The sequence below is a fragment of the Aulonocara stuartgranti genome, assembly GCF_965226115.1.
Source record: "Aulonocara stuartgranti genome assembly, chromosome: 19".
Lineage (NCBI taxonomy): Eukaryota > Metazoa > Chordata > Actinopteri > Cichliformes > Cichlidae > Aulonocara > Aulonocara stuartgranti.
The window spans coordinates 23,446,493-23,469,085 of NC_138955.1; the positions used below are offsets into that span (position 1 = coordinate 23,446,493).

Here is a 22,593-nt window from a genome sequence, read left to right on the forward strand (position 1 = left end):
GATTTATACCGAGACTATACAAAAACCAGCCTTCTTCAGTTAATGGGGGGGTTGGGTGACCAAAGAGAGAACTCAACAACAATAATCCTGCTGTGATTTGTTCATTAAGATCTAAACACAGTTATTCCCGCTTTTATTAAATGAGTGTGACAGTCTGGGTACCTGATCACACCTGACGGACATACTGTTAAGTTTATTGTCACTGTTCATTGTTGATAGCCAGTCAAAGGCTTATTTTAGTCCCTTGGGAGGATTTGGGTTGTATGAGAAAGCTGAGGCCAACTTGCTGTGGATAGTAACACCAGCAAAGCATATGTGAAGATGAAGTCGCACATCTGCTAAAGTGTTCCCGCCAAGCTGCCAGCCCTACCTTGCCACCCAGCCGTACAGACGCAGGTCTTGTCCTTGCAACTGCCTCTTTCAGGTTCCCCGCAGTCAGCCAGGCAGTACGGGATGTCACAGGCTTCCCCCTTCCAGTAATTTTCGCACTCGCAGTACACAGAAGAAGTGGAGTTCCCCACATGACACTCTCCGTGGCCAGAGCAGTTGTTAGGACAGGTGTTCACTCTTGGAAGGTAGAAAGAGAAGGAAACAGTCAGAGAGAAAAACTGGAATTTCGATCTAAAAACCCTGAATAAAACATCAGGAAACCCTTTCAGCAACTGCATTACTTCTGATTCTGTGGCCTCTGTCTCCACGCTTAAAGCTAAAATATGCAACACCCCCCCCTCAAGAAAGCAGAATGTATTGTTATTGGCATCGTCCTTCCCTCATCGGGTGGTCAAGCACCTGTCTCAACACTTGCCAGTCATCTCAGAGGGATATCTACACTCAAACAGCACTGAGCTAGAAGCTGAGGCAAAGGAAGTTTCCCCAGGCACTGCAGAGCAGATGGCAAACACACTCAGTCTGCAGTAGAACTGTAACACCGGTGCTCTCAATGTCAAACAGGCTCCTTATATTATAACAGCTCAATGACAGTTTGAGGCAACTCTTCAGTCACATCAAAATATCAATTAGTTAGGAATCAGCACTCACTCCATCCACTAAAAGTAAGCAAGTATCTCATACTGTGGCAGCTGGCTGCTGAGGAATAGACGCAAATGCCTGTCCTGTGGTGCAGAGGTATACAGTTATAACTGGATATTAGTATGCATGCTGCATGCCAGTGTATTAACAAATAATGAATGAGAATATAGTTTTAATAAGATAAACATCTGTCTTCATTTGAAGCATTACAGGTGTACACCGAAGCCTAGGGATACCACATTGTGTTGTGTGGCCAGCAGAGGCTTAAATGCATCTGTACAACACAGCTGCAGATCAGTGAAATAAGCACCAAGCTCCTGCACAAACACCATATCACAAAATGAGACACTACTTAAAACACTGCTCTACTAACTGGAGGAAAAAAAAATATATATATATATATATATATGTAAATAAAAACAGGAAGACTCGGTCCTAAGCGTAAACAAACAAGTATTACCAATCAAAGGTGGACACAGAGGCATTCGTTTCTTTCCTCCTGCAAACACACTTGTTGAGAGCGATGACACAAAAGGCGCTCGTGATTCTTTCATGTTCCTGCGGTGCCAGATAGTTTGATGTTTCGGCTCCTCCACCTCTCCCAGACACCAAGGGCTGCAGGTGGGGGGGGTTGGAAAGGGGGGCACTTTGCTTTCATCCAGCTGTCCTCAGCACAACATCAGTCCCATTGCTATGGCAACTGTAGCAGGGGTCTACTGTGCCATTTACAATTGTTTACAATGTTTAAAGCATTTCCCCCCCCTTATAAATTTGAAGTTTAGTAATGATGAACCCACATATGGATGTGTTACTTATGCTAAACCTTCTGTCTGGAATAAAAAGAGGCATATATAAGAAGATTTTTGCTTTGTAGACAGAGGCATCCACAATATGAATATCTGTAATGGCTCGTGTCAAACAAGGGGTAAAGAGTAAGGTTAGTCATGAACGTGGTGGATCCACAATCTAATTTTATAATTTTGTCACAGCTGTTTGTTTTCTGCATTATCAGCTGTTTGCTGATGTGTTGATCAAACCTTTTTAGGTGTGTCCCCATTACATTTGGCCTCTGCTCTGCCTCAGGTAATTCAGGTTATAATATTTAATCATGCAATGTAGCATAGTTACCATAAGTAATACAGAAACTCAACTCTGGACCTGCACACAGCGTTGATACCAGACTGCAGAGCAAAGAGCAGCATCATTACACTACACCAAATGGAGCCATTAAAAGCATGTTAAAGAGGAGAGAAATGAACTGCTGGCATAGGCCCAAAGTACTGACAGAGGCAAAGAGCGGCCTTAAAAGTTCACTCCTTTTACTTATGTATAATAATATTTGCAGTACTTTCAGCTTAAATTTGTGTTTGGTTTCCTAGAGTTGCACTGAGTCAGAGCATAAGATAAAAGATATAAAAGTCAGCCAGGGTGCTGCATCAGCATTGATGTCCCCGGCAGATATGCTGAACACAGAGGTGAGCTGAGAGGAAAACAGTTCAGTTTACAAGCCAATCCAAGCTCCAACCCTCACCGACAGCTATGAGACAGCTGAAGAAGAAATAAACATGCAAAAGATCCTGCATCTGACTCTGCTTAGACAAGCAGAGGAAACTAGGCGGATTAAAAATGGGCATTCAAGCTTTTTAATTACTTATCTCCGTTACTTTTTTTTTTTTTTTGTAACAAATTCATTATAAATTCCACAAACGACTGCAATGCCACATACATGGAGACATTTTAAGATAAAATAAATCAAATGGGCACCACCATAGCTCACCTGGTTGAGCAGGAAACCCATACACTGAAGGCCTACAAGCAGTTCCTCAGTGTTATTTCTCTCCTCCCACCCTCCTGTAAACCCTTTGTACTAGTCTAACAGTCTAATAAAAAAGTTAAAATGCCAATAATAAATCTTAAGCTTAAATAAAATCAATGGTTGCATTACATGATGAGATGTTCAGCGGCTAATAACACGCGTGTTAGTATGGCCACTCTATCCGTCCAGTCCCTGAAAAGCAGGGAGGAACCACATATTCGTTACACAAACAAAAAGACAGCAAAAGTGCCACAGTGTGTCTGAACAATAACAGGAGTACTGATGCTGCAACAACACACTGCAGCAAATGGACGGCAGTAACCTGACATGATCCTCCGCTAAAATGCTCTCCACCAATCGTGCCAGCACACCGGCTGAATCATGTAGCGAGTGAGAGGTTTGTATGCGTCATCGTGTCCCAAGGAAGGGTGTGAAGTGGGCCCTTCACCTAAATTAATCTCAGCCAGTGAAACAGAAATGATTTGCACAGAGGCTCTCCTGTCAGGGCTCAGTATCCAGGCATTTGTCATTTAGTAGATACTTTCTATCGAGTGACTGACAACACGAACGCATTTGCGGACCCCGAGAGTTGCAAACCCTGAGGCATGACAGGACTGCACAGTCAGCTCAGAGGATTATGAACAAGTCGATATGCGGGAGCTGCCACTCCAGCTAAAATATCAAATATGAAGAAGAAGAAAAAAAATGACAGACGAAGCCAACAACACATCTAGTTTCTGTATTTGTTTTGTGGTCTGGCCAGTCAGCGGAGAAACCTCGACTTCCCTGAAGCGAAAGCCGAATCCTTGTTTGTTTAAAAATAAATAAGAAAATGCAGGATGTGGTACTTTGTTTTTTCAGAGATTCTCTCACCGGTAGGAAATGTTGAAGCCGGTCAGGTTGTAGGCAGCATCGCTGAAGAAGTGCAACAGGGCGTAGCCAGATTGAGACACCACCTCCGGGACGGTCTCGTTCCCATATCGCTCAGGAACAATCAGACCGCTACAATAATAACCCAAAAGAAGAGTTTAAGGTGTTTTTATTACCATTTATACTCAAGCGTGTTGCAAGCCTGTCACATATTTGAAGCTTTACCTGAAAGCCGCCAGAAGGGGCGCATAGATGGAGTCGCCGTCGTACACGTAGAGGTGGTCCCAGCTGCATTCAGTAGCAAAGTGGTTGAACCGTAATCGCAGAATGGTGTTGGGCCTGTAAAACACAGACAAGTTCTCAGACCTCACAGCTACATACATGTCAAACCTTATGCAGAGCAGTCGAAGACAGACCAGACATACAAGCCTGAACAGATAGCCGGTCTTTTTCAGATATCCATTTCTTTGAGCAGAGGTCGGGAACTGCTCGCAAGATTTTTAGGTTAGCAGATCCAAACTTGTCTGAGCGCAAACCTTCGCCAAGGAAGCTCACTCTCTGGGCAGAATTTTTTTTACCTTTTACATATTCATCTGGTTTTCTTTGTTCTTTTAAAATGTACTTTAAGTTTGCAGTGCAGTAAAAATCAGATAAGTACAGCATGACAGATGTTTACTGTAGGTGAAGGAGGTAATGGATAAGAGGTATTAATCTGCAAATAACTGGGCATGAATTATTTCAGCCCATTATATAATATTATACCACAGTATAGTTCTAACTAACGAGGCAGCTCATTCTCTTTGTCTTAAAAATACTTTCTTTAAAGATCGAACCCATCCTGAGGTGATATTTGGATCCAAACTATAATATTATATTTATAATCCCCATATATCAGCATCACTTCCTAAATGTTGCCAATCTAAACAAAGGCAGCAGCATTAAAGCAGTTTTGAAGATAAGACGTTTGACCTTTATTTGAACTTGTAGAAGAGGTCAGAAGTCCAAAGTAACAGGATATTTAATTCCCATATATCGGCCCTGTATGCCTATATGGTGTCAATACAAAACGTGGTTTTAAAGAGTTCTACATTCCATTATTTTCACTTTGACCTTGAAGGAGAAGTCGAGAAGAGGTCAAATCTTTATACAATGCTTTCTATATTACCCTAACCCTAAACCTAACAATAACCCAATTGTAACCCTGACACTAAAACCACATTTTGAGTCTCAAAAATGCCTTCAAACTAGTGGGGACCTGGATTTTGGTCCCCATAAGGGGTGTTGGTCCCCACAAGTATAGTGAACTTCCAACTTTTGGTCCCCACAAAGATATAAATACACGCTCAATCACACACACAGACTCGCGTGTAAGAATCATAGTTCGTGTTAATTTTTGACCAATAAATCAATAATTTGCCCTTGGTGGATGTGAGCCATATTTGAATAGACTGGTAACATGAGCTCTACATGCTTACAAAGTTTTCACAGAATTCACCCAAAACGCTAAGCTATCGTGTTTACAGACAGACAGAATGGCACGCACACAAACGCTGGTGGTAACGAGGCCTGTGGCGTGTCCAGTTAAAGAGCTTTGTACCTGCATTATGTTTAAAGAACCATGCAGCATTACTATTCTCAGTGCTGTGATCCCATTGCAAGATAACTATGGGTTTGTGTTGAGGCTAGCCTCTAAAAATCACAGCATCAACATACCAAATGTAAAATCGCTAAAGATAAAAAACAAAACAAAACAGGGTAACAGCAGCATTATAATCTTAAATGCATCAAAACCCTGGAATGGACTACTTAACAAGCACAAGCTGAAGGTTTTGGCATGCCTCTCACAGTGTCCTGAATTACATGTCATAAAAAAACAAAAAAGTTGCCAGACAACAAAAGAGAAGTGCATTCAAGGCCACCAGACAAAAATTAACTAAACAGGAATCATGTGACTCTTCTGGCTACAGAAAATCTCTGCAAGCTAAGATACTTAGAAAAATGGCTGTAAGTCCTGAAGAAGTAGCGCTTTGGGAACTTTGCACACTGTTATTCAAAACTGTAAAAGACAGAAATAAAGAATCAATCTTGCTTACAATTAACAAAATGCACAGATTTCAATTTTAAGCCCTCTGGAAATCATCTCCTGTCTTTGGTTTTCACACTAAGAGAACATTTGACCAGAGGTGCCCCAACGTTTCCACTCCATTGCACTTAATTGTGTTTGGAAACAAACAGTTTCTCCAGGAAACGTGTAATTTTTTATTAGATAGGACCTACTCTAAGGTTTTTGCTTTGTTTAGATTTTTACATAGTTTTATTATGTGCAATAAAAAATATTTCCTTGTTGACTGGGTCACATTTAGCTTTGCACTCTTCCAACAGCTGAACTTGTGGAATGATACTTTCAGGACAATAAAAGGTGGATGATTAACTGGGTGATATGGTAGAAACAGTCACCACCTACAGCAACATTTTTACTAGCGTTTGTGTGTGGCCAACCACCAACTACACCTTTATATTCGAATCACATTGCAGTGTTCTGCACAAATCGGCTATGTTTTCCGTATCAAGTGTAAAAACCGTACTGCGGCGTGCATCCCAGTTATTTAGTCTACCAGCAAAACACGATTACATCAAGCGAATTATATGGCAGACAAGTTTCGCTGTTGCACAATGTGTGCTACAGAGACAGTGAATAAACCAAGTATCTGTGGCCGGATGTTTTTATGCACGGGCAGTGTTCAGCAAAACAGGAAAAAAGCTGGCTTAATCTGATTTTGATTGAAGACATTCATGAGATCCTTTAAAAAACAAAAAACAAACTCTGCTCTAAATTTGGGGAAACATGGCTAAATGAAATCATTCAAAAGAGGAGGGAAGAAGACAAAGACCCATTCAGTGCATCTACGATGAGAAACTGAGACATACAGGATGTGTTATGAATAGTCACATTTTTCTCTTTATAATTATATTTATTAGAGTGAAGCGATGGCTCCTCCTTAATGACCTAGCAGACAAACTGGGGAATGGCAGCAGCCCCTGGGGTTCGAGTACAGAGGACTTGTGACTGGTAAATTGTTAATCTAATGTAAGCCCTTATTTTTGTAGGAAGCACTGGGACCCCTTTGAGCAAGGCATCGAGCAAAGCCACATTTTAGTAGTTATTTCATTGGCTTTCAGGAGATAAAGTCACTTCAAGCCACTAGAAATGGATTCGATACACTTAGCTGCAGAGGGAGCTTTTGAAGATTCAAAGTGAGAGCATATCTGAAGCCCATAAAACCTCTTCAACAGTATTCTTGTCAGTGTGACGCATATAGCGCATATGTCACTACATTAACCTCTTGTTGAAGATGGGCTAAAGTCTCAAGATGGCATATAAAATGAGCCATCAGTATGTAATGAAACACTGGACGGCAGGGTGACATGGTGATTAGAGAAGCCATCCGGGAAAACGAAGGTCAGAAGTTCAAAACTATGTAAGATGTGCACGACGAGCAGAAGCGCGATCTCCTGAGCCTTACGTGTTCGTTCTTAGTTAGCCCCGCCTTCCCCCAAATGAGCATGCTGGCTATCTGCCTGGAATGTAAATGCAAGCGGCGGGTTTAAAGTTTGGATAAGCTCGAAGCCAAAAAATCAATTAAAAAAAATAAATTAAAAAAAATCAAGAATCGTCGCTTTAAATCGATACTCGGTGGCGTGGATGTGCTGACTGAAACGATAGAGAAAGGAGGCTATTGGATTTCTTACACTTGCTTTGCCATTCATTTTTATCCACATTACCAGGGGCTGGAGCACAGCAGGAGTCTGCAATGTATACTGTGCACAAACTAATCATTATAAATCCCGCCTGCAACATTGAGTTGCGGCCTCAGTTTGCACAATCCTAATCCCATCAGTCTCAACGTTTTTAGGGTTCCTTCCCACTGTTCCCACTGTTTCCCCTAATGGCAAAAGCTAATGATCAACAGGATTGTGCCAGTTTTCCCAATGGTTTTTTGTTTGTTTTTTTAAATCCAGGATGATATAATATATTCAAAGCTGTTAAACTTCAATTGAAAAAGTACTCCTATTGCTAGTGCTATTTAGGACGTGGAACAAATGTGTTCTGAGCTAATTAATTCGGCGCCTCTGAAGAAGAACTTGCTTTCCCATGGCGTTGTCTGTACTTACTGTCCCTCAATGAGCCAGGTGCACTTGGTCTTGTATTTGTAGTTTCCTGGACCGTCAGTCAGATAACCAGAGGGCCCCGTCAATCTGAAAGGAACAGGAAAAAGAGAGAGAGGTCCAAGGTTACTGGTGAACATGTAACTTTTTAGTAGCTGACATTTAGCTGAAAGCGCGGCTGTGCCCATGTACAGCCTCACGGAGCGCCTAGAACAGCTGTATGCTTGTCCTGGAATTTGATTACTTAGGAAAACCTGCAGCTGAAAGACTTCATGGAAAACTTCAATTGAAAAGAAGATTGCTTATCAAACAATTACTTCCATTTCTGTCTTTTTAAAATGTGAGGATTGATGTTTTTATATTGTTATAACTTTGACATGTTTGGAATTTGCTGTGAACATTTTGCTGGTGGACTTTTAACATCAGGGACTCAGGATGGGCCTGGTAATAACTCAGATAATCGTTTTATGATTGCTTTGTGTCCAAAATCCTAATTCTTTGCAAGAGAAAACATTCTTTACATCTTTTTTTTAAGACTCAATCCCTCTAGCAGCTCTTCTTTATCCTGTTGCCAACTAGTTGCAAATAACTTTTCCGTTTTGTAGCATTATTACACAACTTTCGCAGCCTTTTGCTGCCTTGTTCTCAACTTGGGATTCAAGTTTGTATAGGAAAAGTACCATATGTAGAGGTACAATTAAAAAAAAAAAAAGTGCAGTACTAATGTTTCATGACTGCATGAAACAAGAGGTTAGAAAAGAGCCACTAAGCAGAGAGTGTGCAGTTAAACACGGTCTTCTTCAAGCAGCACCGTGGTTGAGCAAGCAACAAATAGGACAAAGACAAAGCAAAGACAGCTAATTATTGTCCGAGGCCAACACCATGAGGGGCATCCACAAGCACTAATGGTACAGTATGGCATACGGCCTGTTATTGGCAATTCAATTGCAGTCTCATGACACAGCACCGGTCGGGAGATGAATTACGCAAGGGACACTTAGATGCATACAGACATTGTATCATTACTGATGCAGGTCTCAAGGTGCGAGGAGTCTGCCAACACACCCAGTCGCTCTCTTGTTCCAAAACAGTCTCTCAGCAACATTTCACACCGACGTCTGCTGAGGAAGCTGCAGAGAACACACTGCTCCCATGTGCAGTTAAAGAAGCGATTTATAGATGTCTGCAGCACAAGTAGAACATTTTAAAAAAGCGCTTTTAGCAAAATTAATCAATCGATACAAGCTGAGCAGTTTGACATTTTGCTACAGGTCCGAACTTGTGTCTTATAATATGAGTGATTTTTTTAATTTCATGTCTTTTTTTTTTTTTAAATGGAAAATAGAAGTATTTATATCCTTTCACTTAAAAAAACAAAAACCAAAAAGCAGGATGTTCTCCTTTCAGTGTGATGTTTTTGTGTTTTTTTAAATATTCATCTCTATATTGAGAGCTTCTGGGGAGATTCCATATTGCACAACTCAGGTTTGTTTGTAGCTAGGCAACAAGAAGTGCTGCACGTTACTGAAGACTTAAGCCTGCTCCAATTACTGCAGAGGTTCAGGCCTATAGTCCCAGCTGTGTGAATTGGAGGCTCATGGTCCAAGGCTAAGGGTGTTGTTAAGGGCGGTTAACAGGCCAAATGCATGACGCTATATGACAACAATGCTCTTTGTGCTGTCGCTGCAACTTGTGGATGAAAGTTTTTAACAGAACAGCAAATCTTGGCTTGATTTTTTTTTTTTTTTTACACTGAGTCCATGCTGAATGTTGATGGCTCACCGATTCCTTTAAGAGAATACTTTCAACACATACGGTGAGACTTGTGGCAGGTTTGCAAACGTGTACACCATGTCTATAATTACAGATCAGCCAGCGATAATAAAGCCAGGCCAACAGGGACTTTCAGCTTTTGCAGCAAGCAGACAAACAGCTTCTCCCCCCTGTGAGAGTGATAAGAAAGTCATGAACTCAACACACTGATGCATGTGCAGTTAACATACTGTACTGTTGTTAAAACACAATTATCATACTTACAAGGTAAACAATATTTAAAAACAACAACAACAACAACAGGAACAGATCTGCAACCAAAGGGAAACTCATCAACCTTACAGTCGAACAACATTAGAGGAAGTCAAGGGTGACACTTCAGTAACCGAGTGATAGGACTGGCTTTGTGTTATGCCTCAACTCTAAATGAGCAAATTCAGTAGTTTCAGTTGGGCTCGTCAGAAATCCAGCAGCATCAACAAGTATCTGCTCCAGACGTAAGAGTGGCCTCTAACCAGCTTGAAACTAATTCTAACAGCAACTGAGGGCCAAAATATATACTAGGATTAAGCTGCACAATTAATTGGATTTTAGGTCTGATCACTATTTTGGCTTCCAATAATTAAATGAGCATGATCGAGTATGCTTTTGCGGTTTTAAAACACAAAGCAAATCAAATGCACTCTAAATCGCTGCCCAGCCACATGCATGCATGGGCCAATCACAGTCACTCCCACACTGCACAGCAAAGTTTCTGGACAAGTATATAACAAATGCAAATTTGTGGCACAACAGAAGGCAAAGAGCTTGTCCCTTGAAGCAGATCATTACTGTTGTTTGGAAATACTTCAGATTTAGTGCACGTGAGGTAACCAAGAAGAAATCATATCCAAAGAGTGCTGTGCGTCTGCACCCCAAAGCAACACAAGTAACACATCTGAAGGCCTGAAAGACACTAATTTGGAGTCTAGCTGATGCATGAACTTTGCTACGAGTTTTAGTCACATTCATCATGTAGGTTCAGTCAAGTGAAAAACCTTATATTATTATTTGTCTGCAAAATTTAGGATAATCCAAAAGTAAAAGCAGTGCTCCTCTGATTCATTTTGTCTTACAACGATTTATATAGATCTGAAGATGTGTTATGTTTACATTTTTGTCATAAACTTAATGAATAATCGTGACAAATAATCGTAATCTTTGATTAATTAGGAAAACGTCTCTCTAAATAGGATCACCGGCTATTCAGCTAGCAACCAAACATGCTAACAAAGAGAGAAAATTCTAAATTTAAATATTGTTTAAAAGCATTTCAAAGTATTTGGTGAATAAACAAATAAATACTGATTCACTGGCTGTGATGTAACATTTTCATATATTTTTTTATCCTATTAGATGCTTCTGTGAAAGCGACATACCCAGAATTAGGTTACACATTTACAGCTTATCAGCTGCACCCTCTGAGTTTGTATTATGTTGGGACTTGGAAAGGGTCATTTAGGACGCGACTGTGTACCTAAAGCATACCTGGGAGCAAAACACTGAACTGAGCTGGTAGTTGTTTCACTATAAATTCCTTGTTTTCGTTAAAGCTTATAATATACGAAATGAGCTGGTAAACTGCAACAAAAATATATATTTTCAAATGATATTTTTATACTTTAAAGTGGTGTAAAAGTATAAAAACGATATTGAGGCTCTTTAAGCCCTTAGGCACATTATAGCATGTAGTTATAATAATAATAGATTGCATTTATATAGCGCTTTTTCGGGACCCCTCAAAGCGCTTTACAATTCCACTATTCATTCACACTCACATTCATACACTGGTGGAGGCAAGCTACAGTTGTAGCCACAGCTGCCCTGGGACAGACCGACAGAGGCGAGGCTGCCATATTGCGCCATCGGCCCCTCTGGCCAACACCAGCAGGCGGTAGGTGAAGTGTCTTGCCCAAGGACACAACGACCGAGACTGTCCGAGCCGGGGCTCGAACCGGCAACCTTCCGATTACAAGGCGAACACCCAACTCTTGAGCCACGATCACCCCAGTATTAGAAATAACAACACCTTATCTTTACTTTCAGACAAAATACACCCTGATTTTAAGATTTAAAAAAAATCCCTTAGTGTCTGTGCTTTTTGCTAGTGGCAAAAATTGATATTAGATAAAATGCTTCATTTCACAGAGTCTATTCTAATACAAATGGTATTCGTGCAGCTGAGCCAAGTGGTCTGCAAAGGGTAAAGTGGTGCAGCTTGAGAGCAAAGCAAACAACTGCTTATTCAAAGGCGACAACAGTCCTGTTTCAGTGGTACAGCCTGGAGAGGCACGCTCAGAGCATGCTCAGACAGAGTGTAAATGCTACAGAGGCAAAAAGCTTTTTGCCTCTGTAGCAAAGAGAAGAAAGCGGCCGATTACAGAATATTAGAGGGGCGATGTCACATTTTCATTGGTGGTCATGATTTAAAAATTTGATATGACTTTGAATGTCATCGGGAAGAAATTTACCACGACATTTAAAGCAGACAAAAATCAGTAGCGCAGCAGTGTGGCCATTAGTTAACTGGAGGAGAGGTGGCTTTTGTAAAGAGGGGCTAATCGACTAATATTTAAGCTACACAAGAGACTGAACTCCATCCATCTTCACCCGCTTTATCCGAGGCCGGGTCGCGGGGCAGCAGCCTAAGCAAAGAGGCCCAGACCTCCCTCTCCCCAGCCACCTCCTCCAGCTTATCCGGGGGAACACCAAGGCGTTCCCAGGCCAGCCGAGAGATATAATCTCTCCAGTGTGTCCTGGGTCTGCCCCGGGGCCTCCTCCCGGTGGGACATGGCTGGAACACCTCACCCAGGAGGCACCCAGGAGGCATCCTTGTCAGATGCCCGAACCACCTCAGCTGGCTCCTTTCGATGTGGAGCAGCAGCAGCAGCTCTACTCTGAGCCCCTCCCGGATGGCCGAACCTCTCACCCCATCTCTAAGGGAGAGGCCAGCCAGCCTTCGGAGGAAGCTCATTTCTGCCGCTTGTATCCGCGATCTCGTTCTTTCGGTCACTACCCACTACCCAAACTAAAATGATCAACAACCAACACTAAGATATACGCATACATCAGCAGTGCATTAATGGAAGGGACTCTTTTTAAAGTTGTTGTTTCTTTCCCATACCTGGAAACAAAATCCTAATAGATATACATTTGAATGAATAGATTCATTCAGTCACTAACACATAAAAGGATACACTGGGCAGTTTAGATCATGACAGCTCATAAAATTGGAGGAAAACCGATGGGAGAACAAAAAAGAAAAAACGGTTTCATTTATTACAAAGCAGTTCTAAACATTTATTAAGGACATTTCAAAGGAGCTCTTTAACACACAATCAACTATTAATCTGTCGTTTCAGCAGTTCCATTACTGTCATTATTTGATGAGAAAGCTTAGCGTGAGAACGAGTGAAAAACCAAAGGACTACAGCAGGAGTTTAGGAAACTAAAACAAAGCACAGTCACTAATATCCCCCTCATTTTGCTTTTATTAGATACGTGTAGTAGAGCAAGATGTGATGAATGTGGGGAAAGCAAGCAAGCATCCGAGCCTACGTAATATATTCCCCAACTACTCCGCTATCAGTTCACCCAAATTACATTAAAGCATTTCCAGAAGCCACTTTAAAGTTGAGAAACAAGCAAGAACTCCCAAACACTGAGGGGGTGGCACTATGAGAGCACTTAGGATTCAATATGCGCTCTTTACATAAAATTATTAAAAAATAAGCAGGTAAATTGAGACACTTCCAGGTTTCACATTAATTGCAACCAAAACTGGTACTCAAACCAGTGCCAGAACATGAACAGGCATCAGACTCTTTATGCACCACCCCGTCCTGCTGCGTATGAAAACTGGTTGGGAATCCCCATTCTATGAAAAAAAATTAAATAAATTATCTCCGCAAGAATTTTATGTCATGCTAATAAAAATGTGCATTTGTGTCCAAGAGTCTTCAAACCAACAGGCGTGAAGCAGCCTTTTGTTGACACTATGTGATAGAGATCAGCCTCATGGCTACAGTCGTTAATATGACAAGCAAGGATAGTAGCTACAACTTACAGTTATAACTGTCACTTTATTAGTTTTTAAAGCTTTTTAAAGCTTCTCTAACACAGTGAGCCTGCATCCTAGTTTAACAGCTCCAGTCAGGCAGGAGAGGAAGAACATCCATCCATCAGCTACAGCAGCTAATGAACTGTTCTTCCCAATCTCTTGCTCCACTCGTTTCCTGTCAACTATTTGCTTTCATCTATTAAATGAAACCATACAATTAGCAAAATGTACAAGAGGAAAAAACCCTAGAAGCAATTTACAGTGACTGAAGGTCCCAGGTGAGCAAACAACAGCATAAAAGTAGAAATCTGCAGCCATTACAGTACTCAGAAAGGAGGCGAATCTGCCTCTGAGAACAATTTTTAAAAGCACCTTAACAAGATTCTGCAGAACTCAAGTGTTCAGAATGAAACCAGTCCTTACATGCAAACAAAGATCTTACAATTTTCTATTGCTCTTGTCTGATGAAACTACTTTGACTGTTTGGCCGTAACGGCGATCATATTGGTTGGAGAAGAAAAGAGTTTGCAAGTATAGGAACACCAACCCAGCATGGTGGAGGTGCCATCAAGCTGTGGCCTGCTTGTTGTGGGACTTGGGGAGAAATTTAATTTGAGCGGAAAAAGGTTTTTAATGTGTTTGAAATATAAAATTCTGATAAATATTTATAAGACACTTCAAATTAAAATTTCCCCACCGTGGAATCAATAAAGTCTGATCTTATCTTTTATTAAACATTAGTTTTGTCAGCATCAACAGTTATGGGGGGTTACAAAACCTTTCCAAAGACTTTTAAAGAAAATTTAACTCACTAACAGTTATTACCAACTGACAGGTCCCTCCTGATTCCAAAGGTGGAATGTAAGCAGATGTCCACATGTAAGACGTGAATTGTCGGAGAAGAAATTATTAGAAATAAGAAGTTAAAGGTTTGTGATAAAGTCTCAAGCTAAAGACTTTTTTTTTTATTATCCATTTGCTTTAATCCTCTGTGGACCTCGCACACCCAGGGGCGTATAGTACAATCGTTGAACAATAGATTTTAAAGACAGCAAGCATTTGTAATTGAATGTTTTAATTTCAAATATGAAGAATTAAATAAGGAACCTGTACTTTGTTAGTGGCTATCACAAAGCCCTAAACTCAGATAGAAATTTAAAACGAAGAAGAAGGTGGCTGCCTGAAACTTTGAAGTCAACACGACCAAAGGTTAACAAAATGTACATAAACTGGTGATGCAGTAGGATTAATATTAAAGTTTCCCTGACCCAAAACAGGGGAATAACAGAATTAAATATCCATGGAAAACTAAGTTAAACTATATGTAGGAAAATGGGAAATGAGTAGTCTCAAGTTCTTCAATAGTCCTTCAAGGCTTCTCGAAGAACATTCAAAGCTCTTCTTTGGATGTTGGCTGCATTTGTTCTGTTCTCTGTAAAGATGACCGAACACTGCTACAATAATGTTCAGGTCCTTGCTCTAGGGAGGTCAATCCATAAATAAACCATTGACAATCGGATGCTTACCCAATAGTATGGCATGGATCACCAGAATCTGCCCTCTTAGATCCATCAAGTTCAACAAGATCCTCAACACCAATGACTGTAATGCAGCCCCAAACCACGACAGAGCATCCAGTGTGTTTTACAGACGGCTGCAAACAGTCATTATTGTAACTCTACACAATCGACACATGTTGAAACTTCAAATTTCGATCAATTATTCTGCAAGACCTGTTGTTACTGTTTTTAAGATAAGATAAGCTTTATTAGTCCCACACGTGGGAAATTTGTTTTGTCACAGCAGGAAGTGGACAGTGCAAATGTTATATAGCAAAAATTAGAATACAATAAGAATAAAATAGTGTACATAACTGTACAGAATAGAATAATAAAATAATATATACAGTAGAATAAAATATACAATAGGATAAAAATAAAATACAAATGCTTTATACAACTGAGTAAAAATACAACTTTGTCAGAAAAAGAGTATTGCACTTAGTGTTATTGCACATGTGTGGATGTGTGTTTGATCAGATGGAAGTCCAGTTCTTGTGTCATTATGCATACCTCAGTCTTTTCTCCCATCTTACTTACAGTTTATTTGCCGTAGACAGATTTTTAGGCCTTCTTTTGTCCTGCACTAGTCCAGCTTCCTCCACATACTTAAGAATAAACAGTACACCTTGTAGAGATATGCTAAGCGTGCAGCTAATTATTGTTTAGGAATCACTTTGTTGGTGCAAAAATAATATTCTGTCTCAGTCAAACCGTTATCTTTGGGATTTTTTTCCCCAGAAGGCTGCTAGTAACAAAGCGCCTAAAGATACAAATCAAGTTTTCTGTCATGTGCAGACAACAGTAGTGCGTCCCTTGTTTTGGGTGGTTTTTTTAATACTTGGATGATTCATAAGTCAGCATTAAGTGGCTCCAAAAATAAAAATCCCCTGAAAATTTCCATGAACAAGAACTGGACTGAAAATGAGTGAAAAGGATGTGCAAAGAAAAACCCAGAAAGCCTGGAGACCTAATGTTAAGACCACTCTAAAACAAAAGAAATGAGGGGTGCTTCAAGGCTTTTGCACAGTAGTGTATATCAAAAGAACAACAACAACGACCCCCTTCTTCATGTTGATTTTTGGCCCTCAAAGCTAGAATAGGGACTCCATTTTGGCACACCCCTGTCACAGAAAGCTGCTTTTACCAGCATTCACCGAGCCTTGTATGGCAGCATTGTCTGTATGCTAAACACGGCCTCAGACCACAGGCTCTCCGTGAAAAACTATCAGCACTTTGACCGTGTTAACAAAGTAACACAGCGCCGATTCCAAGCAAATGTGGAATCACAGCAGCAGTACGTTTACCGTTCCACTTCAAGATGATTAGCCTAGGGTGATGTGGCTTCAGCATCACTTTTAATGCTGGACCCACTGACACAGGAGCGCTGACAGCTGAACATTACACTGTACGAGAGTGGCCTGTTCTGCTATTAGCGAAGTTCACAGTCAGACAAGCAGCACCACAACCAGTCTGGCAGCACTGTGAAACAAAGAGAGATCTCCGTTTTTTTCCACTTATCAGCAGAGTTTTTCTTCTGATGCCAGGATGAAGCTTTTAAAAGAAGCTGGAAAAGACAAACGTAGCAGCCTTAGAAAAAACGGATTAACTTTAATGAGCCCCGTAGGGAGGTTCATCCTAGCAGTTGACCCCCTGGGTTGTATTAAAGCAGTCCTGAAAAAGAACCTAAAGCTTTGGTATTTTGATCAAGGGCGACTGAAAGAGTATGTCTTATACTTTTAATGCATGCCAGTCAACCACCACCCTACAATAAAAGAGCGTGGCGTACAAATAAAGATCTACATAAAAGCCAACCACTGGGTTTGTCAGCTGTTTAGGACAAAATAAGCAAATTCCATTGACTTTAGCCTCTTCTCTATTACACATTACTAACTAATGAGAGAAAAATCATAAATATTAATAAACAGAGTTTAACTCCATTCAAACCCAGCGTTCTTAGAGACGGGTACCCTGAACGCAGCTGGTGGTCAGCGATGATTTCCCACACTGATAGACTGTCGAGGCTGATACTCGAGTGCAACAGAATCACAGTTTTTATTCACAGCCAAGATGAGCCATTTCACCCAGAGACCACTTAAGCCCAGTGTTCTGAAACATTAGACACTCAGCAGCCATTCAGCCTTCATTTCACCTGCTCAGATGTGCTCACCAATCGGCTGCACTAATGTGGAAATTGTTCCAGCTTCCCTTCCCTTCATCATGACCGACTTGTGAGCACGCATAACACAGCAGGCCTCCCGCTGGCTCTGCTTTATGACCTGGCAAGACTGATCACAAGCAGAGGGAGCATGACACAGTATTAAATAAAATGCTCTGGACTCCCTTTACGAAAAAAGAGACGAAAATCCGCTGCCTACAGGGTGGACCCGACTCACACGTTCTTAGCTGCACAGACACGCTAGCTCATCAGAACAAGATCACCTTGCTTAACAGCGAAAAGAAAGAAAGCAGAAGTGTAAAATTACTTCAAGAGGTCACATTTGAGCTCTGTCAAGGAAAAAAATGATTTGGGGAACAAGATGTTTTTCTAATTCGGTGCTTGCTAAATGTCATAGTTGAAGGATGAGCAGAAGGGCGCGATGCTATGGAAAGTGATCAATAATATAGTCGTGACTGATTCCGAGTGAAACTGTCATCAAGTACTGCGGGATAATTTCCAGATCAGAGGACAAACTCCAGTAATGCAAAGTGACAGTAAAATGGGAACAGAGGACGGGCACAGCGGTAATAATTGCCAGTTTACAACTTTCGAAAATGTGCAGCTTTGGCATTCACACACTCGCACACAAACTAGTGGCACTCATGGTTTAAATCAGAGTTAAAGAAAGCCAACACGGATGTGGGCAGATACGAGGGGGGTGTGGGGGGCGATTGAGAGATGATGCAATAATGGGTTTGTCAAGTGGTACCTTCCTCCCACCTCTCACTAACCTGGGCAGCTCAGCTATAAAAGCACAAAGTGCTTCAGTGCCCCCCATCCCATCCCATACTTTGACCCTGAGCTGCTGCTGTCCTGGCATCAGCACACAATATCAGTTATCTGAACGTTTCAGTGGGCCAAACATCATGCAGGCAGCTTTTCAAAGAGTCCCGTGAAGCTGAAGAATGCAAAGCGTCTCACCTACTGGCCTGAAAAAGTGGGACACTACCAACAGAACAGCAGTCTGGTTTAGTCAGAGATAAATTACTTGGTTAGATTGAAAAAAAAAAAAACAGAGGCTAGCAGAGAGTGCTACAAGTCAAAATGGTTTTGAGGGGCAGTCTGTCTGTCTGTGCTGTCAGATTTTCTAAAGAATAATGTCAGACTACAGAGGAAACATGCAGCCCGGCTACTCCTCATGGTTCCGTCCTTTCTGATAGGTGATCTTAGTCAAGAAACGGTGTGTACGAAAACAGGCTGATGATCTGCGTGAATGAGTGGCAAGATGTGACACTAATTCGGATTAAAAAGCTCTGAAGCTCAATGTTGGTCAAATGTTAAATACCACATTCACACAGGCATAGCCGTCCAACCCACACACTTGAATCATTCAGCAAACACATGCTGCATTTAAACAAGGAGGACTGTGGCCTTTGGGGGGAACCGCTTCGCTTGTAGCTGGGGCAGAGGTAGTAGCAGACCGGTACTTGAACGCCTCGAGTGTGGGCTGCTCGCCATCTCCAGACAAGGACTGTCAGGTCTGAATTAGCAAACATTTGGCGCAAAACAAGGCAGACGTAGACTCCACATTCAGCTTATGTCACTGCTAACAGTAGGCTATAATCTGCCAGTGTGTTTTACATTACCTGAATCGCCCTCCGCAGTGCTGGCATTGGTCCCCAACCCAGCCGGGGAAACATACACATTCGCCAGTGGCGGTGTTACACTGGCCGTTCATACACGGCTTATCGCACTCCTTGGCCTCGGTGAAGCCAGGCAAGCCGGACAGCAGCCCGATAACCGAGAGAAGGAGCGCGGTGGTCAGCATCAGCGAGCTCCGGTCCCGACCAGAGCCCGAGCAGGCCCGCCGCGTCGCCCCGTACATTCTCTCACAAAAGATGGCTGCTAGAGGCAGGCGCTCCGCTGACTTCGGAGGTAGCGAGCCGACGAGCTACCTGTTGATGTAGTTCCGTTTATTGGACCAGAGGTACGGTTTCCCTGGAGGGAAGGTTTAGTGTCTTCGCTGAACCTGGTTTCTGCCGGTTAGTTGGTTTACATCTTTCCAGTGGTTGTGTTTCCCAGCGCCGCACCAAGCCGCATATTTACATCCAGAAGTGACGTCACGACAACGGAAATGCGCAACGGAAGGAGGCAGAGCGCGCAGGGCTTTAAACTTTTATGTTGGAAGACAGGAAAAGTCCTTTCGTTTTCTCAGACAGCTCCTTAGCAGCTTTCTCTTATTATTTTTTTCTCTAAAATAATCACCGTCGTCCGTTTGCTGCTCGTGTTCTAAGCGTAGTTCGATGTTTATTTTAATATTTTTAATACAAAATAATGATATATAAGAAATATGACCTCCTTCCTCCGCTCCCACTACAGGACATAGTTCACATAAAATCAGACTATTTACGATTTAAATGTTTATGCTCTTGAGAACAGCAGCTGTTGATATTAAATTCATATCGTGGGTTTATTTATTCATTTCATTTTAACCCTCTCAGGCTCAAATTAAACTTTGTGTTGCTAATGCACAACTAAGTCCTGCAGTGGTACTTCTGAGTTAAAAAAAAAAACTCATAAAATATGTATGTGGGGTAATCAGGTTGTTAGTTTTTAACTGTTGCAAATAGGCAAAGCCTGCCTTGAGAGGGTTAAATCAGATAATTGATAAGCCTATACAATATTGCCTCTTAAATGTTATGATTTTATAGCCATATTCTAAGCTTAAGTTAAGTTAACCTATTTGGCTATTTAGCTTAAACTTTATAATCATGCGTCACTGAATATGAGGAAAAGTGTATACCACTATGATTGTTATAGTACTATAACTAGACTTTCCATGATGCTTTGCGCACACAACAGGACACCGTTTTTAGTTATAGCTTGTGAAACTAAGACTATTAACCTTGAATTCTAATCCGAGATGCAGAATCTCACAAATCATCTTACATGTTGTGGTAGAGAGACAAGACACTGAAGGCAGAATCCTAAACCATAAGGGAGCCTTTGTATATCTGATAAATGGTCCCAAACAAAATGCAAAAGTTTCACTTGGATTTATAATCCAAAGAAAAAGAAGTCCAAAAGAAATGTAAAGACCAGATGGGCAGAATGCCTCCTGCAAGCTCTGCTTTATGATGTAGACACACCATAATACTTCCACTTAAGCTTCTCCATTCTTTCTCTGTGTCCAAACAGCTGTACTTTTCATCTCTCATAATCTTTCTCTCGGCTGTCCTTCATGTTCTTCTGTCTATAACCTCATAGTCAATTACTGTGCAGAGTTCTAGCGATTGTGTTCTTTGAGACTACAATTCCCATCATTCACTCATGTCGTGGCAGATGTTCTGGGGTTATTTGCCATTTTTCTCTGGCTAGTATTCTTTCCAGAGTCTTTGAAATGTTCTTCTCCCTACCTCTGCCATGCTCATTCTGTACAGTGTGGCTCTCTTTGAGTTTCTTGGTGATACTTCTCTCTCCAGTTCTTGACACTTGGAAACCTTGTGATAACTTTGTATGTCCATCCCCTGCTTTCTGATCATCAACAATTCTCTTTCTGAGACCAACCTGATTTGTTTTTGGCACGGTACTTCCTCAGTGACAGCTAAAAAGCCTTGCTGAAGTTTTTATTGGAAGATAACCTCCAGTTTTAACTTGATTTTACAAGCGTTGAGGATTACAAAGCTAAAGCGCATAGTTATCCCTATCTGTAAGTGGCTGAATACATCAAGTTACGCCAAAAAGAGGCCTTCCCTTTATACACAATTTGATATAAGGGTTATCTTCAAGGTGTTCGTCCTGTATCAACACTGTATTATATGGAATGACCTGGTAAATTTTGTTTGTTTTTTTAAATCCTGTCTTGTCTGGCAGCTTTTGCAATTAAGATTTATGATGAATGCACTGTTGTGCCAAACACATTGTGTTTTTCCAAGATCAGCTGTATAAATCTCTATATGCTCCTCTTTTTCATGTATTTCTTTTATCTCTTTATTTATTCATTTCTATTTGTGTTATTTCAGTTATTACATTATGTGGTATACTATGTCTAAAGAAGGGCAGGCAGGAGAGAGAGAGAAAAGATGGGAGGAGAAAATAGGGGAAAATATAACAAAAGGATAGAGTACAAATCAAAATGCACAATGTTTCCCCAACTGCTGGACCTCTAAGAAAAAACAAAGATGAATAACCTGGAACACAAAAATATGAAAACGCACAGATACATATATCCACATATATTTAAAGCCACTCAAGGTCAAGGTATATTTACTCCCCTTACCTCAGTCTCAAAGTGTATATTTATTCTTACTCTTCCTATATTTATTGTTGTTCTTTTGCACTGCTGTAACTGGAGCCTCTCTATATACTGTACTGTATATAGCAGAGATGACAAGAAAGTTTATTTTGACTTTGACAATCTCCGTGTGGTGTGTGTGTGTGTCACAAATGTACTCGATAATGAGGTTGGGAAACCACAATAACGCCCTCCAGGGGTCAGAGGCAGACTGAACTGGATCCAGGAGGCCATCCGCAGCCCCCAAGTTTACTGAAGAGCAGATACCACACATCTTGGTGATGTTTAAATTTTGAGAACATGAGGGGATCACTCTTGTGCTGCCCGTCTGTAACAATGAGTTTTACACTAAGAAACAGAGGATATACTGTCCACTTTCACCGTCTCTTTAGCTGTAATTGTCTCTTTGGTCAGCTGCACTGAAACGGGAAATTCCAGCTGTTCACTGTAATGTTCAGGTTTGTAAAGCACTTTATAAAAAACTAAGTGTGAAGGAGCATCATGAAATATTTCAGATGTCATACAGTTTTGTCTGTCTCAGCTTTTAAGGCTATACTGAATTCATCTTTTTTGATTTACAGCCTTGCTGGCGCTTACTTTGATATAATACTCTCATCACTCTTACTCACTCTCACTTTGTAAAATGTATGAAAGCACATTATTAGATGAGCTCTGTCACGTTGTAATCTTCTATTTCAGTGCATCATATACATGTGAGAAAATATGTCAAGTAAGAGACAGCAAAATGATTTATAGGCCTGCTGCTTCAAGAAATATTCATGTTTGTGTCTGAATTTCTTAGCAGTCATCCCGACTGATGAACAG

The 22,593-nt window shown here is 41.1% G+C and overlaps 1 protein-coding gene across 2 annotated transcripts in view; it reads right to left on the bottom strand.

The window, feature by feature from the left end:
- The window catches only part of atrn (attractin), a 133,949-nt gene extending 114,347 nt beyond the window's left edge, over positions 1–19,602 (bottom strand). For both annotated transcript variants that reach the window (XM_082516171.1, XM_082516172.1), the window contains exons 1-5: positions 19,121–19,602; positions 7,889–7,972; positions 3,941–4,054; positions 3,719–3,847; positions 371–567 (exon numbers count right to left, since the gene is read on the bottom strand). In XM_082516171.1, coding sequence (XP_082372297.1) covers positions 371–567; positions 3,719–3,847; positions 3,941–4,054; positions 7,889–7,972; positions 19,121–19,359 — 763 coding nt within the window. In that variant the 5' untranslated portion in view covers positions 19,360–19,602. The remainder of the gene's footprint in view (positions 1–370; positions 568–3,718; positions 3,848–3,940; positions 4,055–7,888; positions 7,973–19,120) is intronic.
- Positions 19,603–22,593: the final 2,991 nt, after the last annotated feature.